The 24128-nt window shown below is 43.4% G+C and overlaps 1 protein-coding gene across 6 annotated transcripts in view; it reads right to left on the bottom strand.

The window, feature by feature from the left end:
* LOC143301883 (uncharacterized) overlaps positions 1-24128 on the bottom strand; it is an 87607-nt gene that overhangs the window by 60060 nt on the left and 3419 nt on the right. For 3 of the 6 annotated variants that reach the window (XM_076616306.1, XM_076616309.1, XM_076616310.1), the window contains exons 3-14: positions 23114-23333; positions 22415-22529; positions 19889-19997; positions 19247-19416; positions 18121-18255; positions 16484-16560; positions 13249-13323; positions 11694-11972; positions 10761-10851; positions 7479-7580; positions 5529-5599; positions 4302-4531 (exon numbers count right to left, since the gene is read on the bottom strand). In XM_076616306.1, coding sequence (XP_076472421.1) covers positions 4302-4531; positions 5529-5599; positions 7479-7580; positions 10761-10851; positions 11694-11972; positions 13249-13323; positions 16484-16560; positions 18121-18255; positions 19247-19416; positions 19889-19997; positions 22415-22529; positions 23114-23333 — 1674 coding nt within the window. Of the gene's footprint in view, positions 1-4301; positions 4532-5528; positions 5600-7478; positions 7581-10760; positions 10852-11693; positions 11973-13248; positions 13324-16483; positions 16579-18120; positions 18256-19246; positions 19417-19888; positions 19998-22414; positions 22530-23113; positions 23334-24128 lie in introns of all 6 variants that reach the window. The other 3 variants (XM_076616307.1, XM_076616308.1, XM_076616311.1) reach the window with 3 other exon arrangements.

Raw genomic sequence — 24128 nt, 5'->3', positions numbered from 1 at the left:
ACACTTCTTTTAATACAAGATTCACTGAGCCCTCAGAGACTGTTTACAGCTGGCATCTGTAGCTGTCTACACATACAGGAGGGGAGGGGGGGAGACAGTGTGTTTACAACACCAGGATTCAATGAGCCTTTAGAGACTGTTTACAGCTGGCATCTGTAACTGTCTACACACATACAGGAGGGACAGTGTGTTTACAGCACCACCCTTCTTTAAAATACTAGGTTCGTAAAGCCCGGTTAAGTATGTGTAGCTAAAATTACGTTTAAGTAACATACTTACCGTGACCCACAACTGCAGACTCCGGCAGGGGTCCGATTCCTGTCTTGTGTAAACTACTACCCGCCTATGCGGAGAAAACGAAAGTAGCTACAGCCGATAGCCTCCCAAAGTAGGTTACCTCCCCTTTGCATCCCTGACTTGCGCCCTCTTCTGACAGCAATTCGCCGCAACCAGCGCAGCGTGCAGAGAGAACAGAAAGCGGGGAGGAACAGGAGGGTCTTAAATGTGGGTCACGGTAAGTATGTTACTTAAACGTAATTTTAGGAAGAAAATTTCCTTTTAATTACACATACTTAACCGTGACCCACCAGTGCAGGGCTCATCTGTTCTATTGTCAGTGCACTGCAATGGCCTGTTGTGCGACCACCGCAGAGGCAATGCTTCTCGAGCCATCATCCCTTAGGCCTGTTGTGCGACCACCGCAGAGGCAATGCCTCTTGAGCCATCATCCCTTAGGCCTGTTGTGCGACCACCGCAGAGGCAATGCTTCTCGAGCCATCATCCCTTAGGCCTGTTGTGCGACCACCGCAGAGGCAATGCTTCTCGAGCCATCATCCCTTAGGCCTGTTGTGCGACCACCGCAGAGGCAATGCCTCTTGAGCCATCATCCCTTAGGCCTGTTGTGCGACCACCGCAGAGGCAATGCCTCTTGAGCCATCATCCCTTAGGCCTGTTGTGTGACCACCGCAGAGGCAATGCTTCTCGAGCCATCATCCCTTAGGCCTGTTGTGCGACCACCGCAGAGGCAATGCCTCTTGAGCCATCATCCCTTAACCCACTCCATGCCAAGAGTTTTTGCCCTTCCCAATCCCTGAAAACCCAGGGTTTGTATTGGATGGGAAAAAAAATCTCAAAAAAAAACAACCAACAAATAAACACCCAGACAATTGAAATTTAGTATGTGTATTCAGTGAATGTTGTTCCATTGTTGTGCAAAAAATTAAATTATTTACTTACCATCCTGTTGTTGATCGCGGTATCCATTTTTTGTATATTTTGTAGCATTTTTGCGCCCATCAGAAAGGTATACCAAGCGTCCTTGAACAGCTTACAAATGTTCCACATCACATCCTAACACTATTTGAGGAACTGAAGACCTAGTACATGCAATAAAGTATGAACAGGTGGTGGAGAAAATTGAAATTCACACACACACACAAAATATTGTCTCTACATAAAAAAAGGAGTTCACGGTACACAAAAACCTGATGTATTATAACTGACAGTAGTCTTGTCTGGAGTGAAAAAGCTCATGGCAGGTGATGTTGAGTCCTGGGCACAGCTTCACACACAGTGGAACTCCACATTTTGGACACCAGTTGGCAGTTTGGTGTTTTGGTGTGTTGTGGCGCTTGAACAGGTCTTCACAGACCTTGCACTTGCAGCAGCTGGTCACTCATATCCACTCCAACCATGTTGGTGATGTAGTCTTGTACTGCAGCTGGCTTCTGTTTTTCAGGACGGTGTCGTGTTGTCACACTGACCATGGTAGTTGGCAGCATGACTGTTGTCAGCACATGAACTGGCTTTTTGTCTGCCACTTCAGCACAGCAACATGACCTGCAACCACACACACACACACAAATGATCATGCAGGTTTAACTCTTTCTTCTTATTGTTGTTTAAATTATTTGTTTGCTTATTCCCTTGTTTATTCTAAATATTTATGTGAATGGAAGCATAATGTGAAAAGTTTTTACATGTAGTCAAAGAAAACCATAGATTTTTTTTATTTACAATATTACAAACAATACTGACAGTTTCATCAGTATTAGTACTATTACTGTCATTTCTATAGCACCTTGTTCTACGAATAATGTTATTGTAAAATAGAAAATAAGTAAACATATGCATGCAATCACACACACACACACACACACTCTTCACACAGTTGTACACCTGAGCATGTGGCATTGTTTTCTTTCTTACACACACACACACACACACACACACACACACACACACACATATATATATATATATATATAATACATACACTCATCATTTTCAGTCCAATCACTGGTAAAAACACCAGCAAAGTCGTCCGTTTCCTCAGTGATTTTGTTGTCAGTGTCGGTCAGCTGGCACATGGTCAGGACTCGCTTTCCTCTCCACTGTCAACATCCTCTTCAGCGGCAGAATCTATTTCTAGTTCATCGGGATATGGTTCAAACTCACTGTCCAAACGAATCAACATTATCTCCTTCAACATCAGAGCCTTCAGTCTGGATCATTTCCAAAGCAGCTTCAACGCTGTGTTGCGATTGACCTCTCCTACCGTGTCGAACACTTACACGCGACGCCATCTTGTCAAACAACTTGCAGAGCTGACGGAGGGTATGCTTCATTGTCGACTGCTAATGAGCGTGTCACTACACACACGCAGTGTGTGTGAATGAAAAGCTGGCCGGAGATAACTTACGAATCAGCTCTGCTTTTGTGTTTTGTATCCGACACGTCACTCCATCAGCGTGAATTTACAAAATCCAAATCCGCATATGCAGACAATGGCATCTTCCGCTTTGTCCGACGGCATCTGCATATACCGACAATGGCAGCGAGCGCGTTAAGCGATAGACGTCCCTCAAGTAGAATTCAATGAAGGTAGCAGGGTTTTTCCAGTAAGCAGCCTCCATGTCGTCTTGTAGCTGTGCTAAGTGGGCAAAGGCAAGGGAAGAGGACCATGCTTTGACTTGGTGAGCTCTGCCTGAGGAGGCATGCGCTAAGGGGTCTGAGTGTGAGTGGGTGATTTGGCGAGTTGGCGACACCACTCGCCAGGGGCAATGGGGCTGGGAGATAGGGTGTACTGTGTCACCTAAGGATGTTGGTGCGGGCAAAGGCCTGAGGCCCACAGCTGTATTTGTGAGGAGAGGTCTGTGGACCAAAGCTGTGCTGATAAATGTAGCACATAGAGAATCAGGTCAGTGTGTTGAATCCACACTTTACTGAGAGCCCTTCCAATCAAAGGAAGGGAAGGAAACACGTACCCTATGGGGTTGTCTCACTTGAGTGGAGTTGAGCCTCAATGCAAGGAGGTGCACATGTGGCTTGATCTGATGATTCCACATCGGTTTTGGGCCGACTGGGAAAGTGATATATGTGTCTGAAGGAAACTGTGGCATGAGACACAGATAGCCCTCCATGTTGGGCTTGCCTCAGGCATGACAGCCAGATCTGCAGAGCTCCTCCATGCGAGCTGACAAGTAATGGGCACGCCCCACCCCCCCACTTTTTAGTCGCTGCAAAAAAACAGAACTGGCATGTTGCCTATCCATAGAATGACGGGCATTTGGCAACAAGAGACTTGAGGTCCCTGATGTCTCTGGGACAGGGCTGTGTAATTGCCCAGGCAGGTACCATCACAAAGGGGCAGACAGAAGGCTTGGTGTTTTCTCTGCTTGAGTGTGGCATGCTGGAGCAACCTGCAGAATGTTAACGGCAGTCAATGGCTGGGTTGGATCAGGCTGTGGGAGTGCACTTCATGTGCCTCCAGGCCATTGAGTCTCTTTCCGTGGTGGAATTCCTAATGGAAGAGGGTTTCCATGGGGAAAATTTTCACTGAAGGTACTTAAGTGAGAAAGGGGACCAGATCCATGACAGGCCTCTGGCTCTGTGTGGTGCACACTAAGTCTGGGATGGAGCGGGGCGGGGGCAGGGAGAAAAGTGGCTTTAGATGTGTTGTACTGGCCATTTACATCAAATCAATGATCTGACATATGTTTACAGTATGGCCAACAGCAAAGTGAGAGCTGTATTATCAGTGGTTTCTTAATTGCAATGGGAAATCGTTTGCAGCTTAGTCTTTCATGAAGGACTATGTCTCTTACACTAGAAGTCAAATTGCACTGGGACTTAGTGCTGTAGCCTTGGGGGCTAACTGGCCTTTGGGATCCGTCCCAATGCTGACAGTCCGAAGGCCCTCTACATCGAGAGAGTGGGGATGCAACTTGGGCAAAACTCTCTCTACAGCCCGGACAGTCGGGTCAGCACTGTTATAACACACACACGCCCACACCCCTCACCTGAGCTCAACCTGAAGCTGCAGAATCTGGTTCTGGATCAGCAGCTGCTGTTGCATCAACAGGCTCTCTGTGCCCCCCGCCCCCTGACCCAGGGGGAAGGAGGGGGTGGGGGTGGCCGGGGAGGGGGAGGGGAGGGTCAGTGACGCCGCGGGGAGGGGGGTGGTGCTGGTGGCGGCAGAAGAGGAGGAGGAGGGGGCTGCCTCTTGGGGCCCAACTGTTGTCTGCTGCTGCTGAAAAGAGAGCAAGAAAGAGAGAAAGGGGGGGGCGGTTGGGGGGGGACATGTTTTAGTACACATCATGTTCAACAATGTACAATAAGTACTGAAATAGTTATCTGGCTTCCAGCATAAAACTGCTATTTGCCTTCCAGCAAAAAACTAAGTACCATAGATTAAACAAACAAACAAAAAAGATAATTAAATAATACCACTCATAACAATAAAATAATGTAATTTATAAATTTGGGAGTTCTCATGATTAGGGTTAGGGTTAGGCGAGTTCTGAATAGGAAATTTTTTCCCCTAAAATTACGTTTATCTAACATACTAACCATGACCCACTAGTGCAGACTCCGGCAGGGAGTCCGATTCCTGTCCTGTGCAAACTACTACCCACCTATGCGGAGAAAACCAAAGTAGCTACAGCCAATAACCTCCCGGGCTGATAACCTCCCGGAAGTAGGATACCTCCCCTCTGTATCCCTGACTAGCTTCCTCTTTTTCCGGCAGTCATCTTGACTCCTGATCCTGTGCTCTTTTTTTTTCGTATTTCTGTCTATCGATTCTTTGACACTGTGACGAAGAATCATGTAATTTGTAAATTTCTCTCTTTACTGAAAGAAAAGAAACGCTACAAAGGGTTGAAAATATATAAATTAAAAGTATAATATACATTTGCACATTTTGCACCCTCTCTCTGTAGGAGTTCAGACTGCTTTACATTGAAGAGAAAGTTACAAATTACACGAACCACTCATGACCACTCTCTCTCTCTCTCCCCACATCCCCCTCTCTTACACCTTATACATACAAACTGAACTGGCAGGCAATGGGTGGCGATGTAGAGGAAAGAAACCAAAAGTGCTCACAGTAACGTTGTGAAAAGATGAGCAGGAAGTGAACTCAAGGCAGAGACCAAGTCAGATGAAGGGATATGATGTGGAAGGAGCAGGAAAGAGTGCACATGACACACTGTTGGTGCACTAACGCTGACACACACACGACTTACAGGCTTGACGATGGGGGGATGGATGGGTCCTGGTAAAAATGGAACATGGCCCCACTGCTTCATCAGTTCACCTGTAACAGCATGCCTTCACCGTCAGTCTGATTAACAATGCCTTCACCGTCAGTCTGATTAACAATGCCTTCACCGTCAGTCTGATCAACAGCATGCCTTCACCGTCAGTCTGATCAACGGCATGCCTTCACCGTCAGTCTGATTAACAATGCCTTCACCGTCAGTCTGATCAACAATGCCTTCACCGTCAGTCTGATTAACAGTGCCTTCACCGTCAGTCTGATTAACAGTGCCTTCACCGTCAGTCTGATTAAAAATGCCTTCACCGTCAGTCTGATTAACAGTGCCTTCACCGTCAGTCTGATTAACAGTGCCTTCACCGTCAGTCTGATCAACAGCATGCTTTCACCGTCAGTCTGATTAACAATGCCTTCACCGTCAGTCTGATTAACAATGCCTTCACCGTCAGTCTGATTAACAGTGCCTTCACCGTCAGTCTGATTAACAGTGCCTTCACCGTCAGTCTGATCAACAGCATGCCTTCACCGTCAGTCTGATTAACAATGCCTTCACCGTCAGTCTGATTAACAGTGCCTTCACCGTCAGTCTGATTAACAGCATGCCTTCACCGTCAGTCTGATTAACAGTGCCTTCACCGTCAGTCTGATTAACAGTGCCTTCACTGTCAGTCTGATTAACAATGCCTTCACCGTCAGTCTGATTAACAATGCCTTCACCATCAGTCTGATCAACAGCATGCCTTCACCGTCAGTCTGATTAACAATGCCTTCACCGTCAGTCTGATTAACAATGCCTTCACCGTCAGTCTGATCAACAGCATGCCTTCACCGTCAGTCTGATCAACAATGCCTTCACCGTCAGTCTGATTAACAATGCCTTCACCGTCAGTCTGATTAACAGCATGCCTTCACCGTCAGCCTGATTAACAGCATGCCTTCACCGTCAGTCTGATTAACAGTGCCTTCACCGTCAGTCTGATTAACAGCATGCCCTCACCGTCAGTCTGATTAACAGCATGCCCTCACCGTCAGTCTGATTAACAATGCCTTCACCGTCAGTCTGATTAACAGCATGCCCTCACCGTCAGTCTGATTAACAATGCCTTCACCGTCAGTCTGATCAACAGCATGCCTTCACCGTCAGTCTGATTAACAGCATGCCTTCACCGTCAGTCTGATTAACAATGCCTTCACCGTCAGTCTCATTAACAATGCCTTCACCGTCAGTCTGATTAACAGCATGCCTTCACCATCAGTCTGATTAACAGCATGCCTTCACCGTCAGTCTGATTAACAATACCTTCACCGTCAGTCTCATTAACAATGCCTTCACCGTCAGTCTGATCAACAGCATGCCTTCACCGTCAGTCTGATTAACAATGCCTTCACCGTCAGTCTCATTAACAATGCCTTCACCGTCAGTCTCATTAACAGCATGCCTTCACCGTCAGTCTGATTAACAATGCCTTCACCGTCAGTCTGATTAACAGCATGCCTTCACCGTCAGTCTGATTAACAATGCCTTCACCATCAGTCTGATTAACAGCATACCTTCACCGTCAGTCTTATTATTCACATCACCATTATGACTACTATCAGTCCTGATACTTTAATATCAACTTCACTTTGATCTGAGATCAAGCTGTATCATCATTATTACTATCATCACTGATACTTACAAAGCACCTATCTTCAATTAACAGGAGCGCCAGCTAAAAATTTGCGGTCTCAAACCCTGAAGCAACCACTAGCCGCGTGTTGACAATAGGCGCAGCCATTGCTGTTAACATAAACGAGATTCTTGCAGAAGTCACTGCCTCGTTTTCACCACCACCTGCTAACATATTTTTTCCAGGCGCTGGCAGGCACTCAGCAGTAACAAGGGTTAAACATCCCATAACCAAAGTAACGTCCTTACCCAGTGGCTGGAAGTCATGGTCACAGCCACGTTTGACCTTCAGACACATGGTGAAGTAGCCGGCATTGAACCACTGAACCATGTCCTCCGACGAAAAGGGACCTGCCAAACACACACACACACATCACAAATCAGGGCTCCTAAACATGTCACCCAAACAAATCCTTATTTTTTCCAGACCTCTTCCACACTGGACTGAAAATTTTCTGTACCAAAAATAAATTTAAAAATTTGTCCACTACACCACTGACAAAAGAGTGACAGGTATTCCAGAGTCCATGTTTCATTTTCACCATTTTATTCTAATCCTACTTTTTTGTTTGTTTGTTCTTTGTTGTTGTTTAACCCTCGTTCAACATTTAAGTCCGGTAGTGGCTTGCAGTGTAACACCAGAGCGTGCCCAGTACCTCTAGCTAAACACATGCTTAATATGGGAACATCCATTGTTCATTTGTTGTTTACATAAACGAGACTCTCGCGAGATTCACCACCTCTTCTTCGGCACTCCCTGTCGTGCATTTGGCACTTTTCAGAGTCTGATTCACTTGAATTTTGACAAAGTTGTAAATTTCTATAGTTGCAAGACGAGTTTGACGATTGCCAAGAACTTTAGCATAATCTGAATGATGATTCTGAAGATCATTTCGAACCGTTTTAATGATTTTTGCATAAGAATCTTGTAAAAATTGATTGAACTGAGTGACCTAGATATCGACTGACCAAGTTTTGCCAACAATGAGAGTGAAGTTGGTATTTGAATGTGAATCGATCGCCGGACCTCCAAAATCGTGAATTAAACGCTAGACCTCCGAAATCGATACTGTCAGTGAGACAGTCTTTATTTCACTGATATTTATTGGCGTTCTGCACTATCTTCCTGATTGTGGTAGTTCAATGGAATATATTACTGATCTGGTTAAGTTTTGCCACAGTTTTGAAGTTTCAAAGTTGCAAGATGAGTGTGATGACTGTCGAGAGTCACAGCATAATCCAAACGACTATTCTGAAGATGATTTCTGCTTAAGAATTTTATAAAAGTCAATCATACTGAGTGACCTAGACATCCATTGGGTTTCAAAGATATTGAGAGTGTAGTTGGTACTTAAGTGTGAATCAATCGCTGGACCTCCGAAATCATGAATCAATCACCAGACCTCCTAAATCGTGAATCAACTGCCACACGTCCGAAATCGTGAATCAATCACCAGACCATCGGAATCGATATTGTCAGTCGCTGATTGCACTGATTCTTATTGATGTTCTGCAGGGTCTTCCTGATTTTGCTAGTTCAATGGATTATATTTTTCTTTTCATTATGGAGAAATTACATGTGAGGTAGGTTTGTTGTTTGTTTTTGTTTGTTTGCTGTTGTTTTTCTCCCCACCATCGTAAGAAAACACACCATCCCTCAAAATGAAATGAACATAAAAATCAGCATGTTCACCGTTGCAATTCAAGCTGAGTAAGAAAAAGAATAAAAAGAAGATGTGTTAGAAGACACTGCAGACCAGACAAATTTATTCCAAAGAAAATAATACTGTAATTAAAAATTTTTTTTCAAAGCTGACCATCAAATTTGACACTTTTATTTTTTGGTGAAAACACAAAGCAACATGAGCCTGGAAACGAAAATTCTTTTTCAACTTTATTGTGTGTAGAATACAGGAAAAACAAACATGTGCAACAAACGAAGGTAATTATACATTTAATCAATGTTAATAATTACCCACTATCGAAAATCCCAAGAGTTATTCCCCTTGGCATGGGATTTCATGGGTGATTAGTGCTGATCGACCTGGAGATAAGGTTAATGCAAGCTCTTTGTTGATTTAGTTTTATCATAATTACAAGAACTTTTCTAGACCCTAATGGGCAAAACACGTCTTTACAAAACATTTCCAGCCCTGGGAACGGTTCTCTCAAATTTCCAAGACTTTCTCAGCCCTGGGAATGGTTCTCTCATATTTCCAAGACTTTCTCAGCCCTAGGAATGATTCTTTCATATTTCTAAGAATTTCTCAGCCCTGGGAATGATTCTCCCATATTTCCAAGACTTTCTCAGCCCTGGGAATGATTCTCTCCTATTTCCCAGACTTTCTCAGCCCTGGAAATGATTCTCTCATATTTCCCAGACTTTCTCAGGCCTGGGAACGGTTCTCCCATATTTCCAAGACTTTCCCAACCCTTGGAACGGCTCTCCCATATTTCCAAGACTTTCTCAGCCATGGGAATGGTTCTCTCATATTTCCAAGACTTTCTCAGCCCTGGGAATGATTCTCTCATATTTCCAAGACTTTCTCAGCCCTGGGAATGATTCTCTCATATTTCCAAGACTTTCTCAGCCCTGGGAACGGTTCTCTCATATTTCCAAGACTTTCCCAAACCTGGGAACGGTTCTCCCATATTTCCAAGACTTTCTCAGCCCTGGGAATGATTCTTTCATATTTCCAAGAATTTCTCAGCCCTGGGAACGGTTCTCTCATATTTCCAAGACTTTCTCAGCCCTGGGAATGATTCTCTCATATTTCCAAGACTTTCTCAGCCCTGGGAATGGTTCTCTCATATTTCCAAGACTTTCTCAGCCCTGGGAATGGTTCTCTCATATTTCCAAGACTTTCTCAGCCCTGGGAACAGTTCTCATATTTCCAAGACTTTCTCAGATATTTCCAAGATTTTCTCAACCCTGGGAAAGGTTCTCCCATATTTCCAAGACTTTCTCAGCCCTGGGAACAGTTCTCTCATATTTCCAAGACTTTTCCAGCCCAGGAAACAGTTCTCTCATTTTTCCAACACTTTTCCAGACTTCCATGTCTGTGTTCGAGCCCTGCATCATTACCACACTGAAAATCACTGACCACACAATCATGGACCCCATCAAAATCAACTGGCTGGTTGACCAACAACACTAAGCAGCTGACTGACGGATGTAAATGAGTGCAGAACTGATGGAACTATCTACTGACGGACTGATCAAATAATCAATGGACTGATCAGCAAGTGACTGATCCATCATATGATGGATTGATTAAACACAGTAACCGTTACTTTGGGGTGGAAAATGAAACTGAACCAATGAAGTAAATGTGTAGTTAAAATAAGATTTGGGGAAAATGTGACAGTAAATCAACCAATAATATGAGAGATGTACAGTCCACACACATACAAAAACATTTAACAATAACAAAATAATAATAACAAACAAACAAAAACACACAAACCCCCCCCCCCCAAATAAATCAAATAAAAAATAAAATGAATCAAAACAAAAACATGAAGCTGTACCTTGCAGGTTTTCTTGGGGATCAACGTAATACCATTTCAACCCGTTTTCATGTGTAATCGGCACGACCGGCGCGCTGATTTTTGGCGTTTCCTGTGCACAAAACAAATCTAAAGACGATATAGATTCTCCTTTCTTCTTCATCCCTAAGATGGTGCCACCAGTGTCCTTGTCATTTCAATGTTGTGCCACAGCCTTGGATGGATTAAACCATTTAGACAATCAAAACTCACAAAAATAATCTGAAGCAGTTAAAAAAAAAACCCACAAAAAAACCACATCAAATCATCACTAATAATGCAAACTAGAATAATCTGTGTAAAATATCTTGACAGTTCTTTGTCAATACAATGTGTTCAGTCCTACATTGTTACTTTCGTTGTTTCTCTAACAAACTTCTTCCATATGCAGCAGATTGAAAGTCATACTATTATTACTTCAGTCAGTACTGTCACATTACTACTGAGCACTTATCAAATATTCAAATATGCCCGCATCAAATCACACACACACACACACACACACACACACACACACACAAACTCACTCCAATACATCCACACACACACACTCTCCTATACATCCACACTCCCACACACATATTTATGCACACATGCATCTACATACACAGAGACATTTCTAAACACACACAAGCACACATTCATATCCACATACAAACACATCCACACAAACATATATATCTAAACACACAGACACACATCCACACAAAGATATATCTACACATATCCAAACACACACAATCTACACACAGACACATATCCAGACACTCTCATAAAAATTACTGAAAACTCATACATCCAAACACACACACACACGTATCCCCCCCACAAACACACATGATCTACACAAACGTATTCAAACACACGTCCCCCCCCCCCCCCACACACAACACTTTTCCAAACCCTAAACCATACCTCCTCAACAGCAGCAACAGCTGAAGAAGCAGCATCCTGCATGGTCTCCAGCGACAAAGGCAACGACGTTGCCCCGACGACAGGCACCGGAGCTGACATCCCATTGGAAACCTCGCTGTCATCCTCCTTCACCGGCCCACCATCCCCCTTGCTGTTGTCGTGGCTACTAGGGCTGCCTGGGTCGTTGGACGTGTGGTTGATATCCTGACTGCTGTCACTGGACTCCCAGTCCTCCTGCTCTCGTCGCTGTGAGGGGCCCATCTCCACCGCTTCAGGGTCCTGAAAACAATGGGATTCTGTAAGAGGGATCCACTCTGCTGCTCTCGTCGCTGTGAGGGGCCCATCTCCACCGCTTCAGGGTCCTGAAAACAATGGGATTCTGTAAGAGGGATCAACTCTGCTGCTCTCGTCGCTGTGAGGGGCCCATCTCCACCGCTTCAGGGTCCTGAAAACAATGGGATTCTGTAAGAGGGATCAACTCTGCTGCTCTCGTCGCTGTGAGGGGCCCATCTCCACCGCTTCAGGGTCCTGAAAACAATGGGATCTGTAAGAGGGATCCACTCTGCTGCTCTCGTCGCTGTGAGGGGCCCATCTCCACCGCTTCAGGGTCCTGAAAACAATGGGATTCTGTAAGAGGGATCCACTCTGCTGCTCTCGTCGCTGTGAGGGGCCCATCTCCACCACTTCAGGGTTCTGAAAACAATGGGATTCTGTAAGAGGGATCCACTCTGCATCAGCCACTCAGTCCATCCTGATGTATGATCAACAGTGTGCTTGTTCCCCCAGTCAAGAACTGCCCATACCCCCAAACTAATGCATCAGCAACAAGTCAGTCCATTCTGATGCATGGTGTTCATGACTTAAAGTGAGCCTGTTCTCCAAAGGCTTCAAAATAATACCCCACCGCCCCCCACCCTTAATTACCAGTGAAGGAAAGTAAAAATATTAAAGGACACACAAGAGCAACTGAGAGTCATAGAAAAGGTACGATTTGAGGGGGCAGAGTCGAATCAAGTACAGAGAAGTTACAAAGACAATAAAATCAAGCCGCATGCAACAAAATAAGGCCAAATGAACACGCTTAGTAGCCAAAAAAACTTAAGACAAGACAGCATAAACCTGATGAGGTGGTGCCGACAACTTTGGCCGAAGGAAAGATTCAGTGCTTGTAGCTTTTAGAGGTGTCTGATTGGCAAAGAGCAGACTGGGCAAGACTGGGCATGGCAAAGAGCAGACTGGGCAAGACTGGGCATCTTTTCACTGTTAGCCGCGCGAAATTTGGCCAAGCAGAGCAAACCGATATGCAAAGTCTGCATCAGTTTGACATGGTACAGTATGACACCAAACAACAAATATATAAATGCAACAGAATATAAACAGAGTAACAGAAAAGAGGAAATTCCTAGCACAGACTTACCACAAGGGAACACCATTCACCATGGACAGGCAAGAACACAAGCCCACAAGGAACAAGACAACCTGCATGTCACAGAACCCAAAAGAGCACACAGCCCCAACTCCCCACACCCTCTGAAGAAATGAAAATGGTACTAACCACCTGTGAAGGATCCCCAGATCCCTGTAAGCCATCTTCTTTCAGTTCCTTCTTGTCTCTTAGGTAGGGCTGCTCCTGCAAGAAACAAAGAGTAAAAACATAAAATAACTATGGGGATTTGTATGGTTAACCCCCCCCCCCGGCCCCCCATACCTTTCCCATTACCAAAAACAATATATAAATCTACAGTCTTCACTTTCCGTTGTCTATCAGGAGCAACATTTGCACAGCTGGAGCTGAAGTGAAAAAAGTGCCTGAAAGAGTGCATTTACAGCCTTTTTTTGTTGTTAAAAAAACACTGCCGGGTTCCCCAGCAATGAGCAGCTAAGTCACACATCAACAGCCAACACAGCTCTGTCCAAATCTGCACCTCATAATGCTGCAAGCTACAGCGATGGATGAGGGGACAGGTTGAACTGGTCATGCCCTGCCTACACCTTGCATTTTGTTCATGAAAGGGAGAGGTGGGGGTGCTGGGGAGGATGACTGCAGTTGTCATGTTTGTAGTCATTCCTGTCACTAATGGTTACACTGATCAATTCCAGTCTGTCATAGTCGATAATTTCCTGTCTGAACCTGTTAAAATCAAACACAGAGTCCCACAGGGAACTGTTTTAGGCCCAGTTCTCTTCACACTGTACACTGGTCCTCTTGCTGAAATTATCAATCACCACAATGTTTGTCATCATTCCTATGCTGATGACACTCAACTTCAAAAGAGTGATACGCCTGAAAAATTGTCCTCGCTCTTGCAACATCTGAATGCTTCCTGGACATTCAAAACTGGATGACTCTAAGTAAGTTACAATTGAACGCAGACAAAACTGAAGCAATGATCATAGGCACTAAACATAAACTCTCTTCCATCACAGCTGACAAAATCAAACTTGGCAATACATCCATCCCTCTTTCCAGCTCAGTCAGGAACCTCAGCGTTGTCCTTGACAACACACTGTCCATGCAAAAATTTATCAGTCAGACATGTCAATCCTGCTACTGTCAATTGCGACGAATCAGTTCCATTCGGAAATATCTGTCCACCGACGCAACATCTAGACTTGTCGTTTCTCTCATTCTCTCTCACCTTGACTACTGTAACTCCCTATTGTCTGGTTTGCCTGCTTCATCCATTCAGTCCCTTCAGCGCATACAAAACTCTGCTGCCTGACTCGTCCTCAGAAAGAAAAGATCTGAGCACATCACTCCTATTTTGCAACATCTCCATTGGCTCCGTCTCACACAGAATAAAGTATAAGATCAGCACTCTATGTTATAAATGTATTCACAAATCTGCCCCTTCCTATCTTTGTGGCTGCCTTCACCTCTACACTCTATCTTGCTCTATACAATCGGCTTCGGATCCACTGTGTTTACGCATACCCAGATTCAAACACTCCACTGTTGGACACTGCTCATTCTGTCTCTGGACCTTGCATTTGGAATGAACTTCCTCTTTCGCTTTGTCAGGTCTCCACACTCACCTCTTTCAAGTCTGGCCTTAAAACCCACCTCTTCACAAGATAGCCTCCCTCCCCTACCTCTTCCTTGTCTTCAGTTTCTTCAGTTTTAGAGTTATGCATGCGTGTGAATGACTGGTGTGAAAGCGCTTTGATTTGACTCTGCACAAGATTCAGCGCTATATAAATACCATCATTATTATTATTATTTAAGTTAATGTGGACACTCCTCCATGTTTGCCTTTATTTACACTGCAAGCCATTTTTGTGTGTTGAATTACTTTGTGTCTTGTCAGCGTTTTCTCTCAACTTGATCCACATTCTTGGCATACAAAAGCACACACATGCAGTGTCAATCTTTCTACGTCATTTAATTTCGTTTTCATAATCAGCTATTCCCATCTCCAATTGTTTCTCACACTATTTTCCACATTTTTCGTCCAATGTTTTCTGTCACACTTAGAAACTTCATGATGCTGGATGTAACTGTCACAATTACTGACTTGGTGAATGCACTTTTAGTATCAAGATCAGCAGACAATAAGCACATATATTACAAAACATTTGGTTAAACAAAACTGAATGAGAGTACTTGTCTTACTTTTTTTTTCATGTGAAGTTTCGCCGCAGACAAAATAATACCACTAAATAATCTGACAGAGGAACCAAAGACAGGGAACAGGCTACAAAAATAAATGCATGCTGGAAAATATCCAAATTTTTACATGCCAGAAACTGCCCAAAGTTAAGATTATCTGCGCCATGATTTTCATCACATACCGGACAACCTGCGCCCCAACACTCATACACTAATATGCAGATGAACACACACAAGCATGCAACATTACTCACACACACACACACACGGTTCGAATTTAGTCGGTGCCCAGGTGCAAATGCTATGAAAAGTTGGCTCGGGCACGCAAATTTTCTGTCAAGAGTGCCCAGTTGGCTCTAAAAAATTGATTGAGGCGAAAGAAAATTCATTAAAAGACACACCAAGAAAGCAAGTTTGAACAGTCGATCGAAACGTAAAGTGCCGTCTGCTGCAATCTTTGCGCATGCACGATCAAATGTCGACGTTCATGGCACATTAACGAGGAACAATGTTTCCCATCTTCTATTTTTGAAAAAAGGCTCCCAAAACAGAGACGAACGTTCAGGATGACAAAAAGAATAAACAGCAAGAGTACAAATCAAAACAGGAGTACAAGCACCAGCACGTGTACAATCAAGCCTGGCAGAAAGACTTTCCTTGGCCCTCCACTGAAACGAAGGAAGATGGCACCTAAGTGCTCATGTATGTACTGTGTGGGAAGGAGACCGAACACACAGGAGGTGGGCTTGGAAAAGCAAAAAATAAGCTTGCTGAGGGATCAAAAGTGACCAAAAGGTTCACACTGGTGAAGCACTCCCAATCTCAAGTGCACAAGTTGTTGGTGGACAGACAAGAAGAAAAAAGGTGGTGTCAGCGACAGCAGCAGGGAGACCTCTGCTCTCTCTTGAGCAAGATGTGTCAAAACCAGGAAAGAAGCTAATAAGAATCAGTCATGCGCTTGTGACATTTTGAATGTGGTTTTCCAAACATCAATACAAATGCAAATTATAACTCAAAGATTTTATTTCATTTTATTACACTGGCACCCAAAACCACAATTGGGCACTCAAATGTTTTGTCCAGAGTGCCCGACTGGCACTCAAAACAAAGAGTTAAATTCAAACCCTGCACATAACTATGCTCATGCAGAGACACACACACACAACACACACACACTTACTCTGTTCGAGACAAAAGCCCCACTGGCGTCAAAAGACCCCACATCTTCCGTGCCATCGTCTATCCATTCTGGCACATCTGCAAAGACATGTACACCTGCATCCAGAGGTGTCAACCACTACGACCGTTAAACAGTACTCTCAGCAACATATAATGCTAACAATAATATCACTAACAGTCATTAAACAGATCCCTCAACTGTGTATAATACTAACAATAACACTAATAACAGTCATTAAACAGCACTCTCAACAACATATAATGCTAACAATAATATCACGAACAACAGTCATTAAACAGATCCCTCAATTGTATATACTAACAATAACACTAATAACAGTCATTAAACAGCACTCTCAACAACATATAATGCTAACAATAACACTAAAAACAGTCATGAAACAGTATTCTCACCTCTATAAAATACTAACAATAATAACACTAATAATAATCATCAAACAGTACCTTCAACTAAAAATAATAAAAACAATAATAACCCAAACAACAGTAATAAAACAGTACCCTTGACAACAAGTAATGCAAACAATAACACTAATAATAACCATGAAAAAGTACTCACAACAATGTTCAATATCAACAATAACAACAATATCAATAGTCATTAGCCAGTACTCTAAACAATATGTAATACTAACAATAACATGAATAGTAATAATGAATATATTATTTCATATTATGCAATATATTGCCCTAGTATGCCCTATTTCTGCTCCTGACACACACTGCAAGCACAGAAACACCAACACAACATGCACAATAAGACACAAACCTATGACAGAGCAAAGAAAATGCTTGACACATCTCAACGTCTTTCATATAATTCTGAACTCACTCTGAGCTGGAGTGGCAAGATGTGGAAGTTTTGGTGCCAAGCAACTATAACCACCCATATGCATGAGTATTTTGCAACCCTTCTCTGTAATTTTCACAAAGCACATGATTTTTTTTTCAAAGCGTTACATCGACAGGCATCCACAGACATGGAAAGCAATACTATATCAGAATATTTGCATCATCTTGTATGTAACACTGAATATTCAACTTCCTGCATTTAGCTGTTGCATGTATCATCTTCAGATAAACTGATGGGAGCTGTGAAATAATGAATGGTAAAAAAAATGGGGGGTTTGGGGGGGTGGGGAGGGGGAGTTACTTAGCCAAAAGATACCCAAGTCAGTATGACCATAATCACAGAAAGTGAACATGAAAATTTTAAGTGATTCTGCTGATGTACTCGAACGGTGCTTTTGATGTGATAATGCAAATAAACTTCCATTCATGAAACACTTACCTAACAAACCCTTCTTGGTACTGAACCCATGCCCTTTTCATTATTTTCAGGATGATGAAAACAGTGATTAACTAAACAACTTCGTCAAAATGCTCAGCACAATACCATTTCCCCCAAAAGAGAATGGAACAGGTGCAGACAAGGGGTTGCAGCAGTCTGAGACAGTACAGCGTTAGACAACACAGTGGTTAACAAAAGAATGCCATCAAAATGCTCACCACAATATATCCCCCCCAAAATGAATGGAACAGATGCAGACAGAATAGACAGACGAAAGAAAGACAAAAATGTAAGACTAGAAGGTGGGTGGGAAAGAGCTCCCCTACCTTCCGAGTCTCGAGGCTCACCCAAACGACGCCCTCGATCCTCAGCGTCAAATCCTCTGCTCCGAAGAAAGCCGCCGTCACGACGCTCCAGGTCGTGACCCCCCCGGCCCGGCTCTCGCCAGTTTGTACGCGTAGCTGCCAGCAACAGAAATCTCCTTTCACAACCTGTTATCTGGTCCTAATGGAGACATTCAACAAAAAGGAGAGGGGGGGGAGGAGTTTCACGCAACCTTATGTTCTGAATGACATGGTTATCATACCTGGCATGAAAACCAATGTCGTCAGAATGTCAACCTGAGATTCCTGATGTCAGCATTTGGTGGGTTTATGTAGACAGAATTTTTCCAAGTTAACACTAAGTATTTTTCCTGTCTCCCAAATCAATGAACGCAGATCACCAAGTACCCAAAACCCCTTCGTGTGTGTATCTGAATGCATCATTGTAGGGGGAAAAATTGTTTTTTGGGGCGGGGTGGGGAGATAACAATTAAAACAAAAGGGTTCCCACAAGTCTAAGCAAAGAAAATCCCTTGCTTCAAAAACCCTGAGATACAAGACCCAAAAACAAAGTCAGAAACAAACATACTAGCATAGTCAAACACATAGACAAATTACCACAAACAGAGGTTGTGATGAAAGAGTGGGAATATGAAGTGTTTGAACAGCTGCACAAAAAATCTCATAGTTCTTGACATTTATTTAATTTTAATCACATCAATTGCCTTTGTTTCTTTTCTTCTGCGAAAGCTATACCTTTTCCAATACCGTAGATGTGGTGAAAGCAATCACGAAAATGCCAAGATTTTTCCAGACTTCTCAGAGTATAAAACATTTAATTCTGTGACTTTTCCAGCCCTAAGAATGGCCTTAGTATTTTTCCCGAAAGACTTTTCCCAACTTGCATCACCTCTTGACATGAAAATATGACTCTGAAAAGACCTCTCAGGGTATAAAACATTTAATTCCACCACCTTTCCAGCCCTGGAAATGGGTCTTCCTATTTTTACCCCCCCACCCCCACCCCCCACCCCGACTTTTCCCATGACTTGCAGGACAGTGTGAGAAACCTGAAACCACATACACACACACACACACACACACACACACACACAGCCTTGACACTCACTCCACCGTTCTCTCCCCACAGGCTTCCTCCAGTCGCTGTCATCATCATCGTCCGCTGGGCCCTTGTCGCGCCAGTTGTCGCTCATTGAGCGGCTGAAGCGTGGGTGACCTTCTCTACCGCCGACTTCGTCAAAAGGTCGCGAAAACCCACGCTCCAGTTTTCGATTCCCCCTATTCACAACACAGACAGGTAGCAGTCACTTTATGTACAAACCAGCAAAAAAGTTAGTGATAAAATATGTGTAGTTTTTTTGTTTGTTTTTTTTAAATTACTCTTTTTGACTCATTAGAGTAAACAATGTGAGTATGTTTTTTTCATTCTACCACTCTTCCACACACACACACAACAATACACATACAAAACACTCAAACACACACACAACGTAACACAAACAACACATAAATACAGAGACATAACACACGCCCATGTATGTAAATCTGCCACACACTAATTCTCCTCAACACACACACTAATTCTCGGTTATTCACTTGAAAAAAAACAATTCCTTTGAATAAGTAACTTCTCTCCAACATGTATCCAAAACTATTATTGCACACATCACACCGACGACATGCTTTTTTTTCTGGATTGCTCTATTAATTTTTTGAGTGAAAAAAAAAGAAAGACTTGGTGGTAACTCACACTTCCTCCCAGCCATCTTTGTTAGGACCGCGGGGCCGGCCAAACCCCCCGCCTATGTCTCCGTTTTCCAGGCCTCCTCTGCTGTACACTTCCCCCCGGCCACGACCTCCTGACACACACACACATTCATTCATTCTCTCTCAAACCATCAGTTTCTCACTCAACTTCAAGTCATTTTCTCTTCTCACTAAAACAAGCCACTTACACTCACTCTCTCACTTGTGATTTTCTCACTCAACTGTATACCATTAACAAGCACACAAAAGGTTAAAAAAATAATAATTAAAAAAAAAAAAAGGTTTAAGGTTCCATAGTCTTTTATGGCCATCAGGGCAGCGACTTCTTATACACTGTGTCTGGGGATCTGCATAGGAAGGCAGCGACTTCTTATCCACTGTGTCTGGGGATCTGCATAGGAAGGCAGCGACTTCTTATCCACTGTGTCTGGGGATCTGCATAGGAAGGCAGCGACTTCTTATCCACTGTGTCTGGGGATCTGCATAGGAAGGCAGCAACTTCTTATCCACTGTGTCTGGGGATCTGCATAGGAAGGCAGCGACTTCTTATCCACTGTGTCTGGGGATATGCACAGAAAGGCAGTGACTTCTTATACACTGTGTCTGGGGATCTGCATAGGAAGGCAGTGACTTCTTATCCACTGTGTCTGGGGATCTGCATAGGAAGGCAGAGACTTCTTATCCACTGTGTCTGGGAATCTGCATAAGAAGGCAGTGACTTCTTATCCACTGTGTCTGGGGATCTGCACAGAAAGGCAGGGCCCAGTCCTTTCCTCCTGCCGTTTTAACCTTCCCCAACTAGAGTCAGTTACCATTCTCACAAACCCATACACTTTCACTCAAATCTGTGTTTCTCATTAAACTATGTGTCATTTATCTTCTTAACCCCTAGGCTGCCTGTATGACGAGATAACGCATGGCAAGCATGTACGCTTTGCTGCCACAATGATGAAATAACTCGTCATCGAAATATTCTGACTTTTCCCTGGTTTGCCTTCAGTTTGTTGACAATAGTACTGGTCGCTTTAGCTTGGGGAATCTTTCTAGATTCTATTCATAGCTAGAAACACCATCTACGTCATCAGGCAGTCTTTTATTTGAACGTTTTGGTTGGGTTTCTGGCCGCAGTGTTTGCCTGACTCCTCTCCTCGCTTGCTCAACAAAATGTCGGACAGACGCCGTGCTCAAGACATGCAATCAACAAAGACTGCTTTCTTTAGCTGATGCTCTGAAAGAATTGAAGCGTAAATTCGAAGGAGAAGGCAGTGATGAACATTCATAGGACAATTTGATAGAAAATAAAGGGAGCAATCAAGAGAGTGGCCAAGATATCAGTATCAGTGAGTGATGCCGGCTGTTCAGTTTAGCAGACGACACAAAGTGACTGAATTATTAGCAGGACACAGTGTGAGAGATTTTCTTGGCACTCAGCGAACGCGGTCTGATGAGAACTGGATAAAGTGACCATGTGAGAGGGGTGAAGGGGAGGGAGGTGGAGACTGAGAGGGTGTGGCCTCACATCCATATCATCACTTGGAGAAGTCACAATGCACTGTGTATCTCTCTCTCTTTTTTTTTCTTTTTAAATTATTGTGGTTGTTCTAGTATGATTTTATGCATACATGCTTGCCATTACGAGTTATAGGCAGCCAAGGGGTTAACAAGCAGGGCTGCCGGAACCTGTACTCTGTCTTCATAGTTCTATCCTGGTGCTCTTATCCACCCTCCCACTGTCTGTCTGTTTATCTGTCTGTCTGTGTCTCTCTTCTCTCTCTCTCATCCTCACTGTCTCCTGTCTCTATTCACTCGTATCTCTTATATCAATTTGTCTTGGGTTTTTTTTCTAAAATAGAAAAAAAAAGTGTATGCAGAAGAATGAAATCATGTTGTGATGGATGTATACATTTGCGATTCTAAAATGTAAAGAAGAAAAAAGAGAAACAAAAGAAGTGAACAATCACAGCACATACTGACATAGAAACAAAGCAATACAACGTTATCACACACACACATATACATGCACACACACGAGCATGTACTCACACACACACACACTAAACACACAAAAGCTTTTTCTCACACATATAAAAACATGCTTTTTTTCTCACAAACATTCTCACACATGCATCCTCACTCTCCATCTCTCACACACAAACTCTTTCTCTCACACATTCTCTGCAACACATAACATATGATAATGCTTCTCTTACCCACATTCTCTTACACACACACATTCTCTCCAAAACGTAAGACCCCCTCTCTCTCTCACAAGCTCACACTCCCACAAACATATATACACTTCCTCTTTCACAGACACTATCACAAATAACAAAAGGTACTTTCACAAACACACATTCCCTCTCTTTCTTTCACACACACACACACACACACACTCACAAATAACAAAAGGTACTTTCACAAACACACATTCCCTCTCTTTCTTTCACACACACACACACACACACACACACAGGGACACACACAAACACGCTGACGAACAGAACGTCACCTCTCGCTCTTCCCCGGTCCACCATGAGCCCCCCCCTGCCGCCTCGTGCTGAAGTTGGTCCACCCCTGCCTGGCCGCATCACTATCTGACTGTTCACCCCCTGGGCTATCAGTCTCTGCAACACACCACCACCAATGACAATGAATAACAATCATGATTTATAGTAACCACAACTGGCAAAAGCCGCATTTGTATAGCACAATTGCATCCATAAAAAGCCAAGAAAATTCCCACCATGGGCAAAACATATCATACATCATCTGTTCTTCATTTTCGTTCATTTCTACCGGTAATCATTTTTGACAGGAGATTATGGCTGGAACTTATATTCATTTTCTTGTAGAGAGGTGAATCAATCGACAGGCATGATCAAATGTTATAGAGCAAATTGATCATTATCATCAGGATACAAGATGCCAGTAATTCATATCCACTTTATAACAAATAAAATAAAAAAAAATTTAAAAAATCCCAGCAAACATACAAGCCCACACAAACATACACACAATCAAGCATACACACATAACAGCCACTGCCACCAAACATTGATCCATAATTACTATTATTGTGTATTAACATAAAAACATCTCACACAGAGACGGACATGCAACCATACCCGAATACACATCCACAACTGTAGTTGTGAACTACACAGTGACACACACACACATGTACGTACACTCCTCACTCAACCCCCACCTCTTCGTCCTCGGACAGGGGCATCAAGGCAATAGGCTTCTGTGTCTCTTCCACAAAAATGTGAGGGAAATTCTTCAGTTCCGGCGGTGCTTCATACCGGTGCTGAAACAGTGTGAGCATCTCTTCCCGCCCATACCGATAGTCAGCCAGCTTAAACTTGGTGCTGGGGGCTGCCGACGTCCCAGATGACTGAGGGCCATCGCCTGACAGGGCTCGAAGCCTGGGAGTATTATCAGAAACCACTGTTAAAACTCCTCACTTAATCAGTGAATGAGAATGTACACATATCAGTTTCAATTTGTTCAAATCTGTCAGTGAATCATGCACCATTGTCAGAATTTGTCAGTGAATGTGTGTGCAGATACTATTGTTAAAATTCAGCAGTGAATGCCTGCATAGGTATACCACTATTATAATTCATAAGTGTGTGTGTGTGTGTTTGTGTGTGTGTAAACCATTGTTAGGATTCATCAGTAAATGTGCGATTCTAACACACATTCAGCGACAATTCTAACACTGGTATAATGTGTGTCAGAATTGATCAGATAATGCGTGTGTGGATATACTACCGTTAAATTTCAATGTGTGTAGACATGCCATTGTTAGAATTAATCAGTGAATAGGTGTTAGAATTCATCTGTGAATGTGTGTGTAGACAAACTACTGTAGTGTTAGAACTCACCAGTGACTGTGTGTAGGCAAACCAATGTTAGAATCTACCAGTGAACGTGTGTAGAAAAACTAATGTTAGACTTCAGTGAATGTGAGTGAGTAAGTGGGAGGGAGGGGGAGGTTGTGTGTGTGCATTCGTGCGTGTATGAAGCGCGCGTGCACACGTGTGCATGTGTGTGTGTGTGTGTATGTGTGTGTGTGTGTGTGTGTGTGTGTGATCAGACAGGAAGGGGTGTAGAGAGAGAGACAGACAATGAGACAGAGATAAAAATCAGAGTAAAACTAAAACAGTAGAAAAGTCTAAAAGAGTGTGTGTGTGTGTGTGTGCGCGCGTGCGCGAGTG

Source organism: Babylonia areolata, chromosome 28 (assembly GCF_041734735.1).
Source record: "Babylonia areolata isolate BAREFJ2019XMU chromosome 28, ASM4173473v1, whole genome shotgun sequence".
Taxonomy (NCBI): domain Eukaryota; kingdom Metazoa; phylum Mollusca; class Gastropoda; order Neogastropoda; family Buccinidae; genus Babylonia; species Babylonia areolata.
Note: the sequence above shows the minus strand (reverse complement) of the source record. Positions and strands in the feature narration are given on the sequence as shown.